The sequence below is a fragment of the Leucopleurus acutus genome (assembly GCF_964270905.1).
Source record: "Leucopleurus acutus genome assembly, chromosome: X".
NCBI lineage: Eukaryota > Metazoa > Chordata > Mammalia > Artiodactyla > Delphinidae > Leucopleurus > Leucopleurus acutus.
The window spans coordinates 20,428,545-20,452,300 of NC_139148.1; the positions used below are offsets into that span (position 1 = coordinate 20,428,545).

The window sequence follows — 23,756 nt, forward strand, 5'->3', positions numbered from 1 at the left end:
GGCATATGCCCAGTAGTGGGATTGCTGGGTCATATGGTAATTCTATTTTAAGTTTTTTAAGGAACCTCCATACTGTTGTCCATAGTGGCTGTATCAATTTACATTCCCACCAACAGTGCAAGAGGGTTCCCTTTTCTCCACACCCTCTCTAGCATTTATTGCTTGTAGATTTTCTGATGATGCCCATTCTAACTGGTGTGAGGTGATACCTCATTGTAGTTTTGATTTGCATTTCTCTAATAATTAGTGATGTTGAGCAGCTTTCATATGCTTCTTGACCATCTGTATGTCTTCTTTGGAGAAATGTCTGTTTAGGTCTTCTGCCCATTTTTTGATTGGGTTGTTTGTTTTTTTAATATTGAGCTGCATGAGCTGTTTATATATTTTGGAGATTAATCCTTTGTACATTGATTCATTTGCAAATATTTTTGCAAATGAATAAAGGAATAAAAGGAATACAAATTGGAAAAGAAGAAGTAAAACTGTCACTGTTTGCAGATGACATGATACTATACACAGAGAATCCTAAAGATGCCACCAGAAAACTACTAGAGGTAATCAATGAATTGGGTAAAGTGGCAGGATGCAAAATTAATGCACAGACATCTCTTGCATTCCTATACACTAATGATGAAAAGTCTGAAAGAGAAATTAAGGAAACACCCCCATTTACCATTGCAACAAAAAGAATAAAATACCTAGGAATAAACCTACTTGGGGAGACAAAAGACCTGTATGCAGAAAACTATAAGACAATGATGAAAGAAATTAAAGAGGATACAAACAGATGGAGAGATATACCATGTTCTTGGATTGGAAGAATCAATATTGTGAAAGTGACTATACTACCCAAAGCAATCTACAGATTCAATGCAAACCCTCTCAAATTACCAATGGCTTTTTTACAGAGCTAGAACAAAAAGTCTTAAAATTTGTATGGAGACACAAAAGACCCTGAATAGCCAAAGCAGTCCTGAGGGAAAAAAATGGAGCTAGAGAAATCAGACTCCCTGACTTCAGACTACACTACAAAGCTACAGTAATCAAGACAGTATGGTACTGGCACAGAAACAGAAATATAGATCAATGGAACAGGATAGAAAGCCCAGAGATAAACCCATGCACCTATGGTCAACTAATCTATGACAAAGGAGGCAAGGATATATAATGGAGAAAAGACAGCCTCTTCAATAAGTGGTGCTGGGAAAACTGGACAGCTAAATGTAAAAGAATGAAACTAGAACACTCCCTAACACCATACACAAAAATTAACTCAAAATGGGTTAGAGACCTAAATGTAAGACTGGACACTATAAAACTCTTAGAGGAATACATAGGAAGAACACTGACATAAATCACAGCAAGATCATTTTTGATCCACCTCCTAGAGTAATGGAAATTAAAAGAAAAATAAACAAATGGGACATAAAGAAATGTATAAGCTTTTTCAAAGCAAAGGAAAGTACAAACAGGATGAAAAGACAACCCTCAGAATGGGAGAAAATATTTACAAATGAATCACCGGACAAAGGATTAATCTAAAATTCACTATTGACTCACTATACCATCAATGTTCTAACTCATAATGCTTTCTTAATTGCTCCAATACCTTTAATAATTCCCAGAATAATTCTGGTTTCATCCCCAAGTATTAGTTCATGCAGCTGGTTTAGAAGATTCTGAAGCATTAGTACAGCTATTTGTCTTTGGGGCCAGGTTTTATTCACGATGACATTGCAAGTTTATGCTATGAGCCAGGGCTCAATTATCACAAAAGATTTGTCCATTGGTCAATAATTCATGTTGAATCACTTGAGGGCATGGATCTAACTTTGTTCTGGATGGGGTAGTGGGGGAGGGGTAGGGGGTGGGGGGAACCAAGAGCCCTGTGCACTAGTGGGTTTGAAAAAAGTGTTCAGATGTATTGGCCTCAATGGTTAAAGTTAATTCTATACAAATTGTAGAAAGAATTAACCAGATGGTTAATTCTTATTCTAAGTTCTTGCTTTAAATAGTGCTCTCTAGTTAAGATATACATGTAGACGTCTCTGGTTTTACTATTAAACAATAAATGAAAAAAAACAATATATGAGGTGCATACATTGCACGCATTGTACCAAACACAAGAATCTAATGCCCTTTTTATCTTTCATAACATTGACATTTTGCAGGAGTCCAGGCCAGTTGTTTTATAGATTGTTCTACGTTTTGAATACATCTGATTGTTTCTTCATGGTTAGATTCAGGTTAAACATTATTTGCAAGAAGACTATATAGGTGATATTGTTCCTTTTTTCCAACTGCACCACATCGGGAGGCCCCGTATTGGTGATGGTATTTTTGATCTTTTGGTTAACTTGGTGCATATATTGCAATACCATATATCACACAGCGACTGTATTCGTTCTCAGAGAAGCAAAGTATCAGGCAAGACTCCGAGTGCGCAGCAGTAGGCAGTCGTTTTCCCAGGCTCCTGGGAAACCCGTTCAACCACGCCCACCCTACTGCCTCCCGCGCCCCTTTTCTCGGAAAATCAACCCTCAGAACCAGAAAGCTCCTACTCCAAGGGGCCCAAATCTTTTCCCATCAGCATGGGTGCGCCTGCGCAGCGAGTCTCCAGGAGGCTCTTTTCCAGCGCCCGACCGCTTTCTTTTTCTGCTCTCCACGGCCTCCCCCGCCGCTCGCTCTTTTCCCTAAGGGGTCATCACGGGGCGCCAAACGCGCGCCCGCGGGAAGGCCGGGGGCGGGGCGCTGCGCGGCGCGGCGCGGCGCGGCGCGGCGCGGCACGTCAGTGGCCTTCCGGGCGGAAGTCGGCAGCCTCCGGAGCTGCTGATTGGCTTTCTGGGTGGCGCCTGTGTCGGCCTCCGCGCCAGTTTCGGGCTGGTTGGCGCGGAATCGGAAGACTCCGGGACCATGGCGCTGGCGTACGGCGATGACTGCGAGCTGGGGGCGAGCGGTGAGAGATGACCCCGCGCGCGGGGTGCCCAGTTGAGAGTGCGGAGACTGTGGCATGATTGTGGGTGGTGGGGGCTCTGTTTTATTTTTTTCTTAGGTAGGCGCACGCCCGGGTTGACCCGCCGGTCTCTTTGGGCGCGGACCTCGGACGTCCAGGACTGGAACCTGTGAGGCCTCGGACAGGTCTTCTTTGCAGGGCTGTGGGGTCCTGGCAAGCCCGAGCAACCCCCTGCGGGGCTTTTTGTTTGGGAGGCTGCCTCACCTCTCTCGCTGCGGGTCTCCGCACTTGGCTGCCTTTCTTTTCATTTCTTTTGGTGAATCTCATCCCACGTGCTGGGCACACCTTCATGAGACTGGCCCCGGTGGGGCACAGTATTGGCCGAAAGTATTTCATTGCTCCCGCCCCAGGTGTCCGCTTGAGGGCTGGGACGGAACGGATGTGCGCCCTTCCCTTGGTAAACTGCTGGGGAGGTTGTTACACGTTGTACCTCAGCAGGAAAGAAAGCTCTAAGTGCTGTCACGTGAAGATACAAACGCGTTTTGTCTTTGTAGGTAATAGGTTTCTACTTTATGCATTAACAATTTTTTTTCAAATTCTATGGAAAGTTCTTCAGGTGCCGCACAGAAAGTGTTCACAATCTAGTCATCTCAGGTGAAGCTTCTAAAAAAAAAGTATCATTTCAGCAGCATTTCGGATGCCTTGTATATTACTCCGTTTTTAGTGGTAATATTCTATCTCCAAAAATAGAATACAAAAATGCAAATGGATTTGTCTGATTTCTGAGTTTTGAGCAGTGTGCAACTAAAGTGTGATTTCAGTGAACTTCCAACTTAAAATTAGGTGCTTCACTCTCTCAGCTCAAGCATCACATCTCCTGTCACTCAAATACATCACCATTGATGAGAACTTGCTTCCTAATCAGCTTCCTTTGCATTCACCTAGTCGTGAATCACAGATTTCAATTTGTTCTTCTAGCCTTTCGCTTTTTAAGACAATTTGTTTTGGAGAGCCCACTAGCCTGAATTACAAATGGAATGTGGGATGTATGTGAACAGTCTTTGCAGCCCTCCATCAGTGATATGTCGCTAAGCCCTTTCTTCACCCTAAAAACTACGTTCTCCGTGAACATCAAGAAATCACTCTTTGGAGGACATCGTGCAATCTTGAGATCCCTCTTAAGTCATGGTGTTGATGAGTGGCTGGGGACTTGTGACTGGAATTTTTCCTTTCCAGCCAACTTGGAAAGATTGTTACCTGAAAGACTGTTGCAGCCTTGTGTGTGTCTGCCTTGGGGGGTGGTGGGGGTACTCCAGATGGTAATATTTAAACTTCGGTAACTGGATTTTTTTCATGCTTCTTCTTCTTTTTTTTTTTTTTTGCTAACTTACCTACTTGAAGCATTGGAGACATATTCCATAAAGGAAAATTTAGGCCTTTTTTCTCCTTAAGTATTAGAAGATGGGGTGGCTGTGAAAAGTTGAAAGGTCTATAACTAGCTGTTACTGTATATGGAAATGGATAGGGGAGAGTTTAATGATTAAAAAAAGCAGGTACAGTGGTTCATTCAGCAAATATTCATTATGTACCTACGAGGTACAGGCATTCTGTCAGGCTCTGGTGTTAAAGTGGTAGGTAAGCTGGGCATGGTTTTTCTCTTCATGGAGTTGAGATATAAACATGTAATCATATGCAGTGCTATATTGGGGCTTCCCTGAGAAAACGGCTTTGCTTTATTTTTGTTTTCTAGAAGCTAGACCATGTTAGTGCTAATTATGAGGTGTTGGCATATGTGTGTGCATCTGTACACACACACACATACACATTAAGTGAGCTCCTGTATTGCTGAGTACAAAGTAAGCCAAGCATCTTCATTTAATCCTTAACAACTTTATGAAGCAGACATGATTATCCCCATTTCACATATGAGGACCCTGAGGCTCTGCATTAGAGTCCTTAGGTGTAGGCTACAGGAACCAACCCCAGTTGATTTAAACTGAAAAGGAATTTATCTGAAGGATACTGTGGTGTTCACAAACTCCGGAGAGCCAGTCAGGGGGCACCTTAGCTAGGAACAGTGGTTAAAATCATGCCACAAAACTGGTCCATTGAGGAGGTTTTTGCCAACCATGGCCAAGTACTTGAAATTAGAGCCTTCAAGTACCTTGGGACATTGCTGGCACTGTTGTTCCAGGTACTCAATCCTCCTGTAGCTGTTGCTACTTCTAGAATCTTCCATTAGCCGTCCCCCTTTCCTTGTTACACTAGCTTGTGATTTAAAGTCTGAGCAGGTGTTCATAATTGGAGGGCCTATTTTATATGCCCATGCCCTAGCTGCAAGGGCATAAGGGAGGGGGGACTTCACAGATTCTGATGCTGTGCAGCTTAAAAAACAAGACACCTGGCCACTGTAGCTCAGAAAGGTTAACTGGTTGTCTCATGTCACCCAGTAAGTGGCAGAGCCTGGTTGTGCTGCTTCTTCCTGATCTCCTCCCACTCACTCTATGCTGTCATGTCCAGCTTACCTTCCACATTGACTTCCTCTTGGTTTCTGAATACACCTTGCATTTTCATCCCTTTGTAATTTGGCTCATGCCTTTTCCTTTGCTTGTGCCCCTTGTTACCCTGTACTCTGATAGTGAAATTCTACTCTTTCTGTGTTGGGAACCTCCCCTGTGAAGCCTTCTCTGATTTCCCAGGCAAAATTAATGGCTCTCTTTTCTACATTTCCTCAATACTGGCTTCCTACCTCTAATACGGCACCATCTTTATATGATGGTGGGAGCCTCAGGTCTTTTTGCTTTCCTTGACTGGGAGCCCCTTGAGGACCGGCAACTCTGTCCTATTTGTAATTGTACCCCAAACCCTTAGAGTGGCACATTGTTGCCTGTGGAATACGTCTTATTGAGAATCTATGGTTTTTGTCAGGATAATCTGACAAAGGAGTCAAGGGAGTCTTGAAGGGAATACACTGAGGCCACCTTTTCACTCTCAGTGGTCATGTTCCATAATCTCCAAAACCTTTTCATGTAGGCCTGCTCACGATTTTTTGAAATCATTTGAGTGACACCCAAGATTTTGTGGCTGTCATCATTAAGTATCTGCATTCCTTAATGCCTTTCTGAAAATGGATTTAAAAGTCAAATGTGAAAGTCAAACAATAGGCTGAGATGTTATAGAGAGATTCCATTTCCAGAAAGCTAGGGGAAAAAAATCTCTAATTATGCCTCACCTTTAAGATACAGTTTTCAACAGTTTATTGCCAGCACTTGGTACATGGTCTGTAAATTGCATTTTCTATTTCAAACACTTAGTCAAACAGCTGAATGTTGTTATGAATGTTCCAGGGGGGTTGGAGCTTTTAGGATGCCTGTTATCAATACTTCTCCTTTTCTGTGCTTACTACTTTTTATAAAATAATTAGCACAAATACAATACAGTACTCAATTTCACAGACATAGGTGGCAGTCGTGCTGAGCCTCAACTCATCGCTGGCAGGAGGCACTGTCTTGCTTGGCTTGGGTATTCATCAGCTGGCATATGAAAGTCTTCATTCTGTGGATGAAATCTTTTCAGTACGTGTGTGAGGTGGTCAGTTTATGATGACCCAAAGTGTGAGTAATTCAAAAGTTGAATGACTGACCACTGAGGCTCTCTGGTACTTCAGTAATTTTCTACAAAACACATTTTAATCTTTGTAATCTTTCACCTCATCCTCTAATGTCGTAACCAACTGCATGAGGCCTGGAAATCAGTGGTGGAATCAAGAATCTCCTCAGAGCCACCTTTGTTAAATTCTCCCAACCCCCAATTTATCCTTCCTTTGGAATTCCAGACACTTTATCTGTGCTTCTGTGAGGGCATGTGTTACTTCTAAAAATTGTTTTAGAGTTAGTTGCTACTTACAAGCATATCTCGCTTTATTGTGCTTCACAGATACTGCTTTTTTTTTTTTTTTTTTACAAATTGAAGATTGTGGCATCCCTGCATCGGGCAAGTCTGTTGGTGCCATTTTCCCAACAGCCTTTGCTTATTACTTCATGTCCCTGTGTTAACATTATTTTGGTAATTCTCACATTTTTCATTATTATATTTGTTATGGTGATCTGTAATCAGGGATCTTGGATGTTACTACAACTCACTGAAGGCTCAGATGATGGTTAGCGTTTTTACCAATAAAGTATTTTTAAAGACATAATGCTTTTGCATACTTAATAGACTACAGTATGGTGTAAACATAATCCTTATATGCCCTGGGAAACCAAAAAAAAAAAAATTCGTGTGACTAACTTTATTGCGATATTCACTTTATGGGTGTTGGTCTGGAACTGAACCCACAGTATCTCCGAGGTCTGCCAGGTATCTCCCAGGTCAGATTGTAAATTCTGTGAGTCTGTGGGCCCTGTCTTTCTTATCTTTGTGTCTCTCAGAGCGCCTGGTACTTTGCAAAGAGCAGGTGCTCCTCAAAGCCTTTCAAATGTTGATTAACAGAACACAAAATGAATTGTCCCTTTCATAACCACTTAACGGCCTGCCGTTTCCCTGGGAAAGGTTGTGGGTTAACGACTGATCTCCCTTTAGTGTCTCCAGGGGATATCAGTTGAATTTGGAATTTTTCTCTTTTTGGCGGAAAAAAAATAACAGTTGCTTCAGCTGGAAATTTCTGAAGAGCCACAGGAGCTGCAGATTCAGCCCTGAGCTTGTGAATTATTTCCATTATAAAAAGAATCCATTTGTATAACATTAAACTTGTATATTACTATTGGCTAAAAACTTGCTTTGTTTTTGAGGGAAGATGGCTGACAATTTTGTACATCTCATGTAAATTTGGCTTCTTTTCAGCTGTGTCAGATTCAGGGAGTTTTGTAACTTCTCGATCCCGGAGAGAGAAGAAATCAAAGAAAGGGCGACAGGAAGCTCTGGAAAGACTGAAAAGGGCTAAAGCTGGTGAGAAGTATAAATATGAAGTAAGTAACCATTTTTCTGGGCTTTTTCTCCTGTGCTTCATCTAATTCATAGCCTGTACATAATTTTAGGTCACCTTTGTCACTGATTAGAAATATGCATATATTTAAAGCTTCTTATAATAGTAATTTCTTAATATCAAACATATGGGTATGAGGTAGATTTACAGGTTATGGGAGACTACTGAACTCTTAAAGTTCCTATGAGGCACCTTACAGATGATTTTAAAATTAGTAAGCACGCTGCATCTCTGCTAAGTTCCATGGCTTCGTTGAGGGAACTTACAGATGCTTTTACTTTACTCATAAGGTATTGAGCAGTCTAGCCCAGCACTGCTGCTCCTTGGAGAGAATTGTTCCTAATCTCATATGCAAGGGGAGCGCGGTAGGGACTTGGACCTTCCCTCTGCTGTGTCCTGCGTGTAGGATTGAATGTGATGCCCTTTTGGCTCTTTTCCCCTACCCACTGTCGATGCCCTGCAGGTAGAAAAGCAGATTGGTACCATCTGCACAACATTGTCTAGCTTCACATTGAGGGCACTCCCTGAGGATGTTAACTGCCTCAGGGCTGGAAAGTGATTAATATGAGAAAATAATAATATCAACAGCAACAATAGCAACTAATGCAGTTTTTCAGCTAACACTGTTCTAAGTGCTTTTACAAATATGTTCATTTATTTAATCCTTCCAATACCATATAAAATTAGATACTGTGATTAACAGCATTTCTCATGGGAGGTATCTGAGGTCACAGTGGCAGAGCCTTGATTGGAACCCAGGCAGCCTGGCTTCAGAATGTGCCTGTTTAGCCATGGCCTGTTCTGTGTTGGGCTAGTAAGCAAGTAGAAGAGGATTTTTGTCATTTGGCACCATTCATTCAAGTTAAGGGAGTCAACCAGATCATAAAGGGTTGCTAAAAGGATTACAGTAAAGCAAGAGTAAAGCATTTTTAATGTAGGTACTTCTATAAAGGAGTTCTGTGGGGCATTTCAGATGTTGACACCATGTGACTGATTTCCCATTAATCGCTGATGTTAATGGCATGGCTCTAAGAGTTCAAGCTGAGCAGTAGCAGTGTTTTTAGAGATTGAGTCAAAATGACTTTTTAACGCAAAATGATTTTTTTTTTTTTTTTTTTTTTTTTTGCGGTACGCGGGCCTCTCACTGCTGTGGCCTCTCCCGTTGCGGAGCACAGGCTCCGGACGCGCAGGCTCAGCGGCCATGGCTCACGGGCCCAGCCGCTCCGCGGCATGTGGGATCTTCCCGGACCAGGGCACGAACCCGTGTGCCCTGCATCGGCAGGCGGACTCTCAACCACTCCGCCACCAGGGAAGCCCTCAAAATGATATTTAAAAATTTTTTTTAAATTTTGTTTTATATTTTAGAACAATATTTGTTTTATTGTTTATTATTATTGTTTTTTATTTATTTTTATTTTTTTAACATCTTTATTGGAGTATAATTGCTTTACAATGGTGTGTTAGTTTCTGCTTCACAACAAAATGAATCAGTTATATATATACATATGTTCCCATATCTCTTCCCGCTTGCGTCTCCCTCCCTCCCACCCTCCCTATCCCACCCCTCTAGGTGGTCACAAAGCACCGAGCTGATCTCCCTGTGCTATGCGGCTGCTTCCCACTAGCTATCTACCTTACGTTTGGTAGTGTATATATGTCCATGCCTCTCTCTCACTTTGTCACTATTTTTTAAAAATAGTTTTCAGGTGTCTTTTGATAGTATATAAATGAGTTGCTTAAACGAGAGACACAGTATGCATGATAGACTTAAGCCAACAAAGCTAACCTTGCCAGTTCCCTCTCCCCTCAAAAAGAAAGTTGGTCAGTACAGTCATTTTAATTAGACTAGTTTGTGTTTGGGTTGTCAAAAAACTTAATTTGGTAGGGCAGGTAATTTCTGTCATCAAATGATCAAAGGCCAGATCAGTGTTTGCCAGTGATCCCTGTTGAGTAGATTAAACTGGAGGTAAAAACTAAGCTTAATCCTGTAATTACTATAAGCCCAGGTAGGTGTGGCAGAAATCCAGTCAACTCTACCCATCAGGCTCTCAGAGCTCTGTGTCCAGGTGTTTTCTCCTAGAATCTTAGCTCTTCAGATGGAGTTGGTCGTTTCCTCCAGTCCCCACTTGAAAAGGCAGAACTCTCAAGAGAAGGGGGAGTTTTTAACGAGGTATCTTTAAGTTCTTGCTAACCAGCCCGCCAAATTCTCACTGCAGTGGTGTGCATCTATGCTGTCTGTTGCTTTAACTGTGCTGAGGTGGTCTGCTCTGTTCAGGCCAGTAGTTTGTGGTGTTCTGGCCTTCTGGCGGTCGGGCAGCCCATATGATTTCAGGCCTTGCCATTCTCTCCGCACTTGCCCTCAGTTTTTAAGACCTGAAAATGGTGGGGAATCGGTGGTAATACAAATAGGGATCACTCAAAAACCATTTCTAGTGTACCCGTAGTGTGTGTTTTGCTGATTTTTGGAGGGGGATGGATGGGGGAGATTTTCCTTTTGAATTACATTTGGTTGGTTGAACAGTTATTAAGATTATTGTCCATTTGTGGGGCACCGTCAGCTAGTGGAGAGGGAGGTGGCATGTCTTACAGGTTTGTCAAGTACAGGAGAAACCAGTCTCAAAATTACAAGTGACTAATCCCCAAAGCAGCTAATGAAGAATTGGCTATAATTCAGTTTGTTTTTTATGAAGTAGATGAGTAATTGCTGGTGTGACAAGTATATTATGCTAATGGAATCATTTAATATCTTATGTTAACACCCACCTAAAAGGAATGCTAAGTTAATTGATGTCTATTTAAGGAAAATCCTGCAGTGGTGTTGAATGTCAGAACTCATGATTTGGTTGCAGCTACTCCTTCAGGCTGCCATTCCACTTTGAATTTGACAATTTTTTCATCAGAATTGTTTAACACTTTCACTCCACTTGAAGCTCTCTCAAACTTGTACGATGGCAGGTAGAGGACTTCACAAGTGTTTATGAAGAAGTTGATGAGGAACAGTACTCGAAGCTGGTCCAGGCCCGCCAGGATGACGACTGGATCGTGGATGATGGTATGTGGGAAGAAACCGCCTGCCAGGCACTGTATCATTTGCTTTTCGTAGCTTCTCACTCGGTGGAGTTGCTGCTTTGCTTGGGCAGATGTAAGGCGCTAACTTAAGGTCATACCTTTGGTTTGGGTTTTCCTCAAATGCATGATTTGAGGGTGTGGAATCAGAAAAATAGGAAGTTTATTGAGGGACATTTTGGAGAAGCCAGGCACACACCTCAGGCTATAGTATAAATCCTCCAGGAAATGACTGTAGCAATTGGAAGGAACCTGTGGGCCATCCCCATGTGATGGGGCGTAGGAAAACTCTATATCACAGAACGGCTGTGAGGATTACAGGAGACTGTACTCGTGAAGAGTAACTTTGGCAGGGGCCCCGGGCAGAGGCTGGTCCCCATGTTCTTACAGCCCTTGTGGAAAGCTCGATGGTTCCTGTTTGTGGGACTTGACTTCTTGGGCGTGTGAGTGCTGACTGCGGAGCAGAGGGAGGGGGGTGTAGACTGTGCCTGCCACTATATTTTTGTTCCTACTTCTGTAATTGAACTTAGCTATATTGCCGGCTTTCCAGGCTCAGTAGTTGTGGCGCACGGGCTTCATTGCTCTGTGGCATGTCGGATCTTCCCAGACCAGGGATTGAACTCGTGTCTCCTGCATCGGCAGGCGGATTCTTAACCACTGCACCACCAGGGAAGCCCGACTTCTGGTGATCTTGATTCTTTTACTTTTTTTTTTTGTGGTATGTGGGCCTCTCACTGTTGTGGCCTCTCCCGTTGCGGAGCACAGGCTTTGGACGCGCAGGCTTAGCGACCATGGCTCGCGGGCCCAGCCACTCCGTGGCATGTGGGATCTTCCCACACTGGGGTACGAGCCCGCGTCCCCTGCATCGGCAGGCGGACTCTCAACCACTGCGCCACCAGGGAAGCCCGATTCTTTTACTTTTTATTCTTCTGGTAGAGTAGAAGTACTGTAAAGCATCCTATTGTGGCAAACTTTGATCCTATGGGCCAAATGATTACCTTAGTTCACCTAAATAGGCATAGTATACAGTTGATCCTTGAACAATATGGGTTTGAACTGCTTGGGTCCACTTGTATGTGGATATTTTTCAGTATTAAATACTACAGTACTACATGGTCCGTGGTTGGTTGAATCCGCAGATTTGGAAGAACTGTGGATACTGATGGCTGACTAAGTTATGTGTGGATTAACCCCCAGGTTGTTCAAGGGTCAACTGTATATCCTTTGGTTTTGACTCAGAAAACGTGTGTGGGTGCTGTGTTTCATCTGACTTCTGGTTGAACAGGATTCTGCTGCACTTAAAAATGGCCTGGGCCAGGAGAACCTCTGAGTGGGTATAAAAGGGTTTTTTTTTAATCTTTTTGTCATGGCTAAAATATTATTGGCCAATTTTAGAAATTTGATCCTGATACTACATTTTGTTCTTGCAGATGGTATTGGCTATGTGGAGGATGGCCGAGAGATTTTTGATGATGACCTTGAAGATCATGCCCTTGATTCCCATGAGAAAGGTATCTGCATTTTGAGATATATAGAATTGTCTAAAATTTCAGATGACTTGGTACTTTGACACAGTTTCTTTAAGGAAAAAGGACCTACCACAATTGTTTTTCAGTATAAAAAATGTTCTAATGTTGAAAGAAGCGTAGTTATGTAGAAAATTAAATGCAAAAAGCATAAACAACCAGGAAATGAAGTATCATGTCTCTGTTATCCAAAGAGTTTAGTCTTACTTATTTTGGAACTTTTAGTCCTGTGGTCATTTTAGACTTGATAATTTTGGGGGCTGCAAGAATTGATGTCTTTTCATTCCTACTGAAGTGACATACTTAGAATTTTAGCTCTTTGATAGAAGTACAGTACAATAACAAGGTTTAGAACTTCTGTCAAGTTGCTTTGTTTAATTGAAATTTAAAATGATATGAATGTATGTGTCATAGTTTCTTAGCTACACAATCATTGGCAAAAAAATTTTTTTGAGTAAACAAGCCTGACTTAGTTCCTGTAAAATGAGAGGGGAAAATTCCCTTCAGTATTTGTTTTTTTGGTTTAGTTCATTATTACCACCAAGTGGTAGATCACTGGTCAGCACTCTGTGGCCCACTTATGGCCAGTTTGTTTATGGCCCACTTACGGCCCGTTTATTTTTGAACAGCTTTATTGAGACATAATTAACATACCATACACTTCACCTATTTAAAGTGAACATTTCAGTGGCTTTCAGTATAGTTACAGTAGTACAGCCATCACCACAATCGATTTCATTACCCCAGAAGGAAATCATTCCTGTTACTATATAGCCCTCAAGCTAAGAATGGCTTTTACATTTTTAAAGTGTGTGTAAAAAAAGAAAAGAAAAATTCAAAGAAGAATGTGCAACAGCTTAAGAGACGTGTGTGGCCACAAAACCTAAAATCTGTGCTCTCTTTACCCTTTTCAGAAAGTCTGCATCTTAATTTGTAGATTATTAACATTTTATGACATTTGTTCACTTTGTCCCTCTTCCCCTTTCCCAGACACATACATGCAGACTTTGTTTTTGGTGAATTTATTGAAAGTAAGTTGTAGACATGCTTCAGTGGTGATCTCCTAAGAACAAGGGTTCTTGTCTTTTTAGTCACAGTACCATTCTCAGGATATTATCTAAGATTTTGTCCATATTAAGATTTCCCCAGTTAGCCCAATAATGTCTTTTATAACTGTTTTTAAAAATGCAGTGTCCACTTGGCTTTTCATGTCTCTTTAGTCTTATTTAGTGTAGAGAGCAGCACCATCCCTCCTTCCTCCCTCTCTGGCCCAATGTCTTTCATGACATTGACATTTTTAAAGGGACCAGGGAGTTCCCTGGGGGGTCCAGTGGTTAGGACTCCATGCTTTCACTGCCGAGGGTGTGGGTTCGATCCCTGGTCGGGGAACTAAGATCCTGGCAAGCCATGTTGTGTGGCCAAAAATAAAATTAAAAAAAAAAAAAAAACAACAAAAAACGACCAGGCTGGTTGTTTTGCTGAATGTCCCACAACCTGGGATTTGCCTGATTGTCTTTTTGTGCTTAGAATCAGGTTAAATATTTTGACAAAAATAAAATTTAGATGAACTTGTGTCCTTGCCACTCATATCAGGGACACATAAGGTCAGTTTGTCCCATTACTGGTGAAAAGAAGTTTGATCTCTTGGTTTAAGATGATGTTTGTCAGATCTCTTCCTTGTGAAGCTACCTTTCCACCTTTGTAATTAATGGAAATAAGGGTGATAATTTGAAACAGTGTGTGTATATCCCTTTTTCCCACCAACTTTTACCCAGTGCTTTCAGCCTCTACTGATGATCCTTACCCGTTTTTTTTTTTTTTTTTGGCCACACCGTGCAGCTTGTGGGATCTTAGTTCCCCAACCAGTGATTGAACCTGGCCCGGCAGTGAGAGTGCCGAGTGCTAACCACTGGACTGCCGGGGAATTCCCCTTACTCTCCTTTTTTAAATTAGCATTTCAAACTCATGGATTTAAATAAAAGTGCTGTTACAGTTCAGTATCCATTATCATCGTTTTTCTGTTTGATGTGCAAATTACCACAAATTTGGCAGTGGGAGACCCTTTGAGCTGGCTCTACTGTCCTTTTGACATGGTCTCATCAGTCTTTGAGCATTTCCTTGCTTTCTGGGCCAACAAGATGTTCCAGGTTCTCCTTGGGTGATTCCTGTCCTAGACCTGGCATCACCCATTTCTCCCAAGAATCATGGTCCCTTTTAGTAGAGAATGGTAGCAGATCTGGGGGAGGGATGTGCTCGTTGCTCCTGGGATGTAATGGTTTCTAGGCCCTTTCAGTGAACAGAGCTAGGAGATTATATATACATGTATGCTGTGAATTCATACTGATACATTCGATTCAAGTGTAAAACCACAGGGTACTTCACTTTCCCAATCTGTATTTGTGTTTAGCTTCACCCTCAGTGAAAACCCTTGTCTTCTAAAATATACTCAGAATAATTTTGGGAATTTTAGAGTTACTAAACCTATACCTCTAGCAACAACCCTTCTAAGTAAAGTTTACAATTTCTTTGCAGTTTTTAAAATTTGTTTTTGGCCGCACTGCATGGTATGGGGAACTTCCCCCACCAGGGATTGAACCCGTGCCCCCTGCAGTGGAATCACGGAGTCTTAACCACTGGACCACCGGGGAAGTCCTCTTTGCAGTTTTATTTGTTCTTGGCATATATCCTACTGAGGGTGTATGGTGACGGTGTTGTGTTTAGAAGCTATATGAAGTAATTTTTTTCTGTGTGCTGTAGTATCAGTTTACTACACAGGTTCATTTGTTTTTGCTTGTATTTGAATTTAGGCTTTTAAAAATATCCTTTTTTTTCCTTTTGTTTTAATTTTAGTTTTTGAGTATTGTAAAACATTTTTATGGCTTAAAAATCAAAATGATATTCAAGAAATAGACTAGATAACTTTTACTCTCACCTCTATGCTTTCTACTTCATTTCTCCCCATCTCCATAGGTAACCATTTTTATTAGTTTCTAATTATCCTTCCTGTGTTCCCCTTTACAAAAAAATAAGGTTGTATATGTTTTTTTCATGTGGGATGTTATTCGTTCATTCATTAGTTAAATTATGTGGATCATCTTCCTGGTTTCTGCCAACCTGTGTCATGTAGGAACGCTACACACTGGTACCTACCATTAGATAGTAGTGTGACTAATTGTGTTATTCCTACTTTTTATGAGTCCATGAAGAAGAGGATGAAGTGAGCCCATGTGATTTTTCACCTCCCTGAAGTGAGGAGGTTTGTGTTAGTTTCTGGCGTTGTTGTTAATTGTATCATCTTGAATGAGTCCCATCACCTCTCTGGACATTTGTTTTGTCAGCTGTAAATTAGGAGATTGGACTGGACAGGGAGGTTCTCGAGGAAAGGACCCACGTCCTGATCATCTCAATGCTGATCACAATAGCAAATGCAAAGAAAATGTGCAGCACTTATTGAATAAATGAACCATCTCTGTTTCTGTAATCATTATGTTATCGTTTCCCACTAATACATCAGTGGAGAGAATGACTTGACATTCTGAAGGAGAACTAATCTTAGAAATCTATTCCATGCTTTGTCACCATTCACCCACAAGTCGCTGCTGTTTCAGTGTCTTTCCCAAGGAGCCCAGTAAGGTCCCAAGATCTTCAGAATGGAAATGGAATTCTGCAATCCACTTTAAACACTTAGAAGAAATCGTAGAGTTTTGCCTGGGAGTAAAAGGTCAACTCTTTTTGGTGTAGATCCAGTCCCTGGCATGTTGTTTTCAAACAGAGAGAAAAACATCAACTAAATCCCAATGAAGAAAAGTCAGTGGGAAAACGAATAAAACAAATCAAATTGGGGACTTCCCTGGCGGTCCAGTTGTTAAGACTCCGCACTTCCATTGCAGGGGGCCTGGGTTCGATCCCTACTTGGGGAACTAAGATCTAAGATCCCACATGTTGTGTGGCACGGCCAAGAAAAAAAAAAACGGAAAGAAAGAAAGAAAAAAACAAAAACAAAACAGAAGCCCTAAAATTGTGGAAGAATTTCATCTCAAATGTTGACTCCTGTTCTTTCTCTGTTTCCTGTTGTCCTATCTAATTCCTGCTAACCTACAATGGTGAGATTAAAGCCCCTTAGTGAAGCCTTCCTTGCTAGTCAAACCTCTATTGACCTTCTGTTTTGATATTCTTTATTAGGACCTGAATTTTGTTTACTAAACATTTTGACCACTGCCTATATTCTCTTTTCAAACTGCTCCAAATGATCTCTTTAAAAAATTAAATTCGCCTGTCTTATGTTTTTCACAAATGTGCTACAAATCTTTTCATAGTCTTAGGCACGTGAAAAGTACATAACAGAAAATTTATCATCTGTGACATTTACTGCATTAACGGTGTTTGCAACCATGACCATTATCCAGTTGCAGAACATTCTTTCACCCCAGATGGAAACTCATACCCATTAAGCAGTCATTCCCCAGTCTTCCTTCCCTCAGCCCCTGGCAACTGCTAACCGCTTTCTGTCTCTGGATTTCCTATTTTGAATATTTCATACAGTTGGAATCATGCAATTATGTGAACATTTGTGTCTGACCTGTTTCATTTAGCATAGTGTTTTCAAGGTTCGTTCATCTTGTAGCATGAATCAGTACTTCATTCCTTTTTAGGGATGAATACTATTAGATTGCAAGGATAGACCACATTTTGTTTATTCATTTATTAGTTGTAGTGCATTTGGGTTGTGTCCATCTTTTGGTTATTCTGACCAGTGCTGCTCTGAACTTTTGTGTACCAGTTTTTGTTTGAACACTTGCTTTTAATTCTTTTGGGTATATGCTGAGGAATGGAATTACGTGTATGTATTTTTATTTCCTTTTCTTTCTTACACAAAGGTTATTTTCTATAGATACTTCTGTACTTGGCATTTTTTCACTTAGGAAGATATCCTACATCAACTATACTTCAATTAAAAAAGGAAAACAAAAAAGAAATAAAACTGTATTGATAATGCAGAAAAAAATGAAAATTCTGAAATGCTAAAAACAAAAGCCTGGAAATCACTGCATACCAGCACATAGAGGGCTTTCTTTCTGGCTTGCTCATTTCTATATAGCTGCATAGTATTCCATTATATGGATGTACCAGGGTTTATTCATGTGGTTTTCTTTTCTTTTTTTTTTTTTACATCTTTATTGGAGTATAATTGCTTTACAATGGTGTGTTAGTTTCTGCTTTACAACAAAATGAATCAGTTACACATATACATATGTTCCCATATCTTTTCCCTCTTGCGTCTCCCTCCCACCCTCCCTCCCTATCCCACCCCTCCAGGCGGTCACAAAGCACCGAGCTGATCTCCCTGTGCTATGCGGCTGCTTCCCACTAGCTATCTACCTTACGTTTGGTAGTCCATGCCTCTCTCTCGCTTTGTCACAGCTTACCCTTCCCCCTCCCCATATCCTCAAGTCCATTCTCCAGTAGGTCTGTGTCTTTATTCCTGTTTTACCACTAGGTTCTTCATGACATTTTTTTCCTTAAATTCCATATATATGTGTTAGCATACGGTATTTGTCTCTCTCTTTCTGACTTACTTCACTCTGTATGACAGACTCTAGGTCTATCCACCTCATTACAAATAGCTCAATTTCGTTTCTTTTTATGGCTGAGTAATATTCCATTGTATATGTGTGCCACATCTTCTTTATCCATTCATCTGATGATGGAAACTTAGGTCGTTTCCATTTCTGGGATATTGTAAATAGAGCTGCAATGAACATTTTGGTGCATGACTTTCTGAATTATGGTTTTCTCAGGGTATATGCCTAGTAGTGGGATTTCTGGGTCATATGGCAGTACTATTTGTAGTTTTTTAAGGAACCTCCATACTGTTCTCCACAGTGGATGTATCAATTTACATTCCCACCAGCAGTGCAAGAGGGTTCCCTTTTCTCCATGCGCTCTCCAGCATTTATTGTTTCTAGATTTTTTGATGATGGCCATTATGACTGGTGTGAGATGATATCTCATTGTAGTTTTGATTTACATTTCTCTAATGATTAGTGATGTTGAGCATTCTTTCGTGTGTTTGTTGGCAGTCTGTATATCTTCTTTGGAGAAATGTCTATTTAGGTCTTCTGCCCATTTTTGGATTGGGTTGTTTGTTTTTTTGTTATTAAGCTGCATGAGCTGCTTATAAATTTTGGAGATTAATCCTTTGTCGGTTGCTTCCTTTGCGAATATTGTCTCCCATTCTGTGGGTTGTCTTTTGGTCTTGTTTATGGTTTCCTTTGCTGTGCAAAAGCTTTGAAGTTTCATTAGGTCCCATTTGTTTATTTTTGTTTTTATTTCCATTTCTCTAGGAGGTGGGTCAAAAAGGATCTTATTGTGACTTATGTCATAGAGTGTCCTGCCTATGTTTTCCTCTAAGAGTTTGATAGTTTCTGGCCTTACATTTAGGTCTTTAATCCATTTTTAGCTTATTTTTGTGTATGGTGTTAGGGAGTGATCTAATCTCATACTTTTACATGTACCTGTCCAGTTTTCCCAGCACCACTTATTGAAGAGGCTGTCCTTTCTCCACTGTACATTCCTGCTTCCTTTATCAAAGATAAGGTGACCATATGTGCGTGGGTTTATCTCTGGGCTTTGTATTCTGTTCCATTGATCTATCTTTCCGTTTTTGTGCCAGTACCATACTGTCTTGATTACTGTAGCTTTGTAGTGTAGTCTGAAGTCAGGGAGCCTGATTCCTCCAGCTCCGTTTTTCGTTCTCAAGATTGCTTTGGCTCTTCGGGGTCTTTTGTGTTTCCATACAAATGGTGAAATTTTTTGTTCTAGTTCTGTGAAAAATGCCAGTGGTAGTTTGATAGGGATCGCATTGAATGTGTAGATTGCTTTGGGTAGTAGAGTCATTTTCACAATGTTGATTCTTCCAATCCAAGAACATGGTATATCTCTCCATCTATTTGTATCATCTTTAATTTCTTTCATCAGTGTCTTATAATTTTCTGCATACAGGTCTTTTGTCTCCTTAGGTAGGTTTATTCCTAAATATTTTATTCTTTTTGTTGCAATGGTAAATAGGAGTGTTTTCTTGATTTCACTTTCAGATTTTTCATCATTAGTGTATAGGAATGCAAGAGATTTCTGTGCATTTATTTTGTATCCTGCTACTTTCCCAAATTCATTGATTAGCTCTAGTAGTTTTCTAGTAGCATCTTTAGGATTCTCTATGTATAGTATCATGTCATCTGCAAATGGTGACAGCTTTACTTCTTCTTTTCCGATTTGGATTCCTCTTATTTCCTTTTCTTCTCTGATTGCTGTGGCTAAAACTTCCAAAACTATGTTGAATAAGAGTGGTGAGAGTGGGCAACCTTGTCTTGTCTTCCTGATCTTAGTGGAAATGCTTTCAGTTTTTCACCATTGAGGACGATGTTAGCTGTGGGTTTGTCATATACGGCCTTTATTATGTTGAGGAAAGTTCCCCTCTGTGCCTCCTTTCTGCAGGGTTTTTATCATAAATGGGTGTTGAATTTTGTCGAAAGCTTTCTCTGCATCTATTGAGATGATCATATGGTTTTTCTCCTTCAATTTGTTAATATGGTGTATCACGTTGATTGGTTTGCGTATATTGAAGAATCCTTGCATTCCTGGAATAAACCCCACTTGATCATGGTGTATGATCTGTTTAATGGGCTGTTGGATTCTGTTTGCTAGTATTTTGTTGAGGATTTTTGCATCTATGTTCGTCAGTGATATTGGCCTGTAGTTTTCTTTCTTTGTGACATCCTTGTCTGGTTTTGGTATCAGGGTGACGGTGGCCTCGTAGAATGAGTTTGGGAGTGTTCCTCCCTCTGCTATATTTTGGAAGAGTTTGAGAAGGATAGGTGTTAGCTCTTCTCTAAACGTTTGATAGAATTCGCCTGTGAAGCCATTTGGTCCTGGGCTTTTGTTTGTTGGAAGATTTTTAATCACAGTTTCAATTTCAGTGCTTGTGATTGGTCTGTTCATATTTTCTATTTCTTCCTGATTCAGTCTTGGCAGGTTGTGCCTTTCTAAGAATTTGTCCATTTCTTCCAGGTTGTCCATTTTATTGGCATAGAGTTGCTTGTAGTAATCTCTCATGGTCTTTTGTATTTCTGCAGTGTCATTTGTTACTTCTCCTTTTTCATTTCTAGTTCTTTTTTTTTTTGTTTTAGTTTTTCTTTTTTTTTTTGGTGGTACGCGGGCCTCTCACTGTTGTGGCCTCTCCTGTTGCGGAGCACAGCCTCCGGACGCGCAGGCTCAGCTGCGATGGCTCACGGGCCCAGCCGCTCTGCGGCATGTGGGATCTTCCCGGACCGGGGCACGAACCCGTGTCCCCTGCATCGGCAGGCGGACTCTCAACCACTGCGCCACCAGGGAAGCCCCATTTCTAGTTCTTTTGATTTGAGTCTTCTCCCTTTTTTTCTTGATGAGTCTGGCTAATGGTTTATCAATTTTGTTTATCTTCTCAAAGAACCAGCTTTTAGTTTTATTGATCTTTGCTATCATTTCCTTCATTTCTTTTCATTTATTTCTGATTTTTATGATTTCTTTCCTTCTAACTTTGGGGGTTTTTTGTTCTTCTTTCTCTACTTGCTTTAGGTGCAAGGTTAGGTTGTTTATTCGAGATGTTTCCTGTTTCTTAAGGTAGGATTGTATTGCTATGAACTTCCCTCTTAGAACTGCTTTTGCTGCATCCCATAAATTTTAGGTCATTGTGTTTCCATTGTCATTTGTTTCTAGGTATTTGTTGATTTCCTCTTTGATTTCTTCAGTGATCACTTCGTTATTAAGTAGTGTATTGTTTAGCCTCCATGTGTTTGTATTTTTTACAGATCTTTTCCTGTAATTGATATCTAGTCTCATAGCGTTGTGGTCGGAAAAGATACTTGATACAATTTCAATTTTCTTAAATTTAGCAAGACTTGATTTGTGACCCAAGATATGATCTCTCCTGGAGAATGTTCCATGAGCACTAGAGAAAAATGTGTATTCTGTTGTTTTTGGCTGGAGTGTCCTATAAATATCAATTAAGTCCATCTTGTTTAATGTATCATTTAAAGCTTGTGTTTCCTTATTGATTTTCATTTTGGATGATCTGTCCATTGGTGAAAGTAGGGTGTTAAGGTCCCCTACTATGAATGTGCTACTGTCGATTTCCCCTTTTATGGCTGTTAGTATTTGCCTTATGTATTGAGCTGCTCCTATGTTGGGTGCATAAATATTTACAATTGTTAATATCTTCTTCTTGGATCGATCCCTTGATCATTATGTAGTGTCCTTCTTTGTCTCTTCTAATAGTCTTTATTTTAAAGTGTATTTTGTCTGATATGAGAATTGCTACTCCAGCTTTCTTTTGGTTTCCATTTGCATGAAATATCTTTTTCCATCCCCTTACTACTTTCAGTCTGTATGTGTCCCTAGGTCTGAAGTGGGTCTCTTGTAGACAGCAAATATATGGGTCTTGTTTTTGTATCCATTCAGCCAATCTGTCTGTGTCTTTTGGTGGGAGCATTTAGTCCATTTGCATTTAAGGTTATTATCGATATGTATGTTCCTATTCCCATTTTCTTAATTGTTTTGGTTTCGTTATTGTAGGTCTTTTCCTCTTCTTGTGTTTCTTACCTAGAGAAGTTCCTTTAGCATTTGTTGTAAAGCTCGAAGGGAGGGAGGAAGGAAGGAGGGAAGGAAGGAAAAAAAGATAAAGTAAAATAAAATAAGATAAAATATAATAAAGTTATTAAAATAAAAAATAATTATTAAGAGAAAAAAACAGACAGATAGAACCCTAGGACAAATGGTGGAAGCAAAGCTTTACAGATAAAGTCTCATACAGAAGCATACACATACTCACAGAAAGAGGAAAAGGGGAAAAAATCAAAAATCTTGCTCTCGAAGTCCACCTCCTCAATTTGGGATGAATCGTTGTCTAAAGGAGGGAAGGATGGAAAGAAAGAACAAAGATAAAGTAAAATGAAATAAAGTTATTAAAATGAAAAGTAATTATTAAGAAGGAAAATTAAAAAAAACAAAAAAACGGACGTCTAGAATCCTCGGACAAATGGTAGAAGCAAAGCTATACAGACAAAATCTCACACAGAAGCATACACATACACACTCAAAAGGGAAAAAATCATAAATCTTGCTCTCAAAGTCCACCTCCTTAATTTGGGATGATTCGTTGTCTATTCAGGTATTCCACAGATGCGGGTACATCAAGTTGATTGTGGAGCTTTATTCCGCTGCTCCTGAGGCTGCTGGGAGAGATTTCCCTTTCTCTTCTTTGTTCTCACAGCTCCCGGGGCTCAGCTTTGGATTTGGCCCCACCTCTGCGTGTAGGTTGCTGGAGGGCGTCTGTTCTTCGCTCACACAGGACGGGGTGAAAGGCGCCGCTGATTCGGGGGCTCTGGCTCAGTCAGGCCAGGGGTAATGAGGGGCACGGAGTGTGGGGCGAGCCTGCGGCGGCAGGGGACGGTGTGACGTTGCACCAGCCTGAGGTGCACCGTGCGTTCTCCCGGGGGAGTTGTCCCTGGATCCCGGGACCCTGGCAGTGGCGGGCTGCACAGGCTCCCCGGAAGGGAGGTGTGGTAGTGCCCTGTGCTCGCACACAGGCTTCTTGGTGGCGGCAGCAGCAGCCTTAGCGTCTCATGCCCGTCTCTGGGGTTCGTGCTTTTAGCCGCGGCTCGCGCCCGTCTCTGGAGCTCCCTTAAGCAGCGTTCTTAATCCCCTCTCCTCGCGCACCAGGAAACAGAGGGAAGAAAGTCTCTTGCCTCTTCGGCAGGTCCAGAGTTTTCCCCAGACTCCCTCCCGGCCAGCCGTGGCGCACTAGCTCCCTGCAGGCTGTGGTCACGCTGCCAACCCCAGTCCTCTCCCTGCGCTCCGACCGAACCCTGAGCCTCAGCTCCCAGCCCTGCCCGCCCCGGCGGGGGAGCGGACGAGCCTCTCGGGCTGGTGAGTGCTGGTCGGCACCCATCCTCTGTGCTGGAATCTCTCCGCTTTGCCCTCCGCACCCCTGTTGCTGTACTCTCCTCCGTGGCTCCGAAGCTTTCCCCCTCCGCCACCCGCAGTCTCCGCCCGCGAAGGGGCTTCTAGTGTGTGGAGACCTTTCCTCCTCCACAGCTCCCTCCCACTGGTGCAGGTCCCGGTCCCTATTCTTTTGTCTCTGTTTATCCTTTTTTCTTCTGCCCTACCCAGGTACGTGGGGAGTTTCTTGCCT

The 23,756-nt window shown here is 41.4% G+C and overlaps 1 protein-coding gene across 1 annotated transcript in view; it reads left to right on the top strand.

The window, feature by feature from the left end:
- Positions 1 to 2,854: 2,854 nt before the first annotated feature.
- The window catches only part of POLA1 (DNA polymerase alpha 1, catalytic subunit), a 303,995-nt gene continuing 283,093 nt past the window's right edge, over positions 2,855 to 23,756 (top strand). The window contains exons 1-4 of the mRNA XM_082864756.1: positions 2,855 to 2,956; positions 7,796 to 7,920; positions 10,893 to 10,989; positions 12,434 to 12,514. Of these exons, the coding sequence (XP_082720882.1) occupies positions 2,914 to 2,956; positions 7,796 to 7,920; positions 10,893 to 10,989; positions 12,434 to 12,514 (346 nt within the window). The 5' untranslated portion in view covers positions 2,855 to 2,913. The remainder of the gene's footprint in view (positions 2,957 to 7,795; positions 7,921 to 10,892; positions 10,990 to 12,433; positions 12,515 to 23,756) is intronic.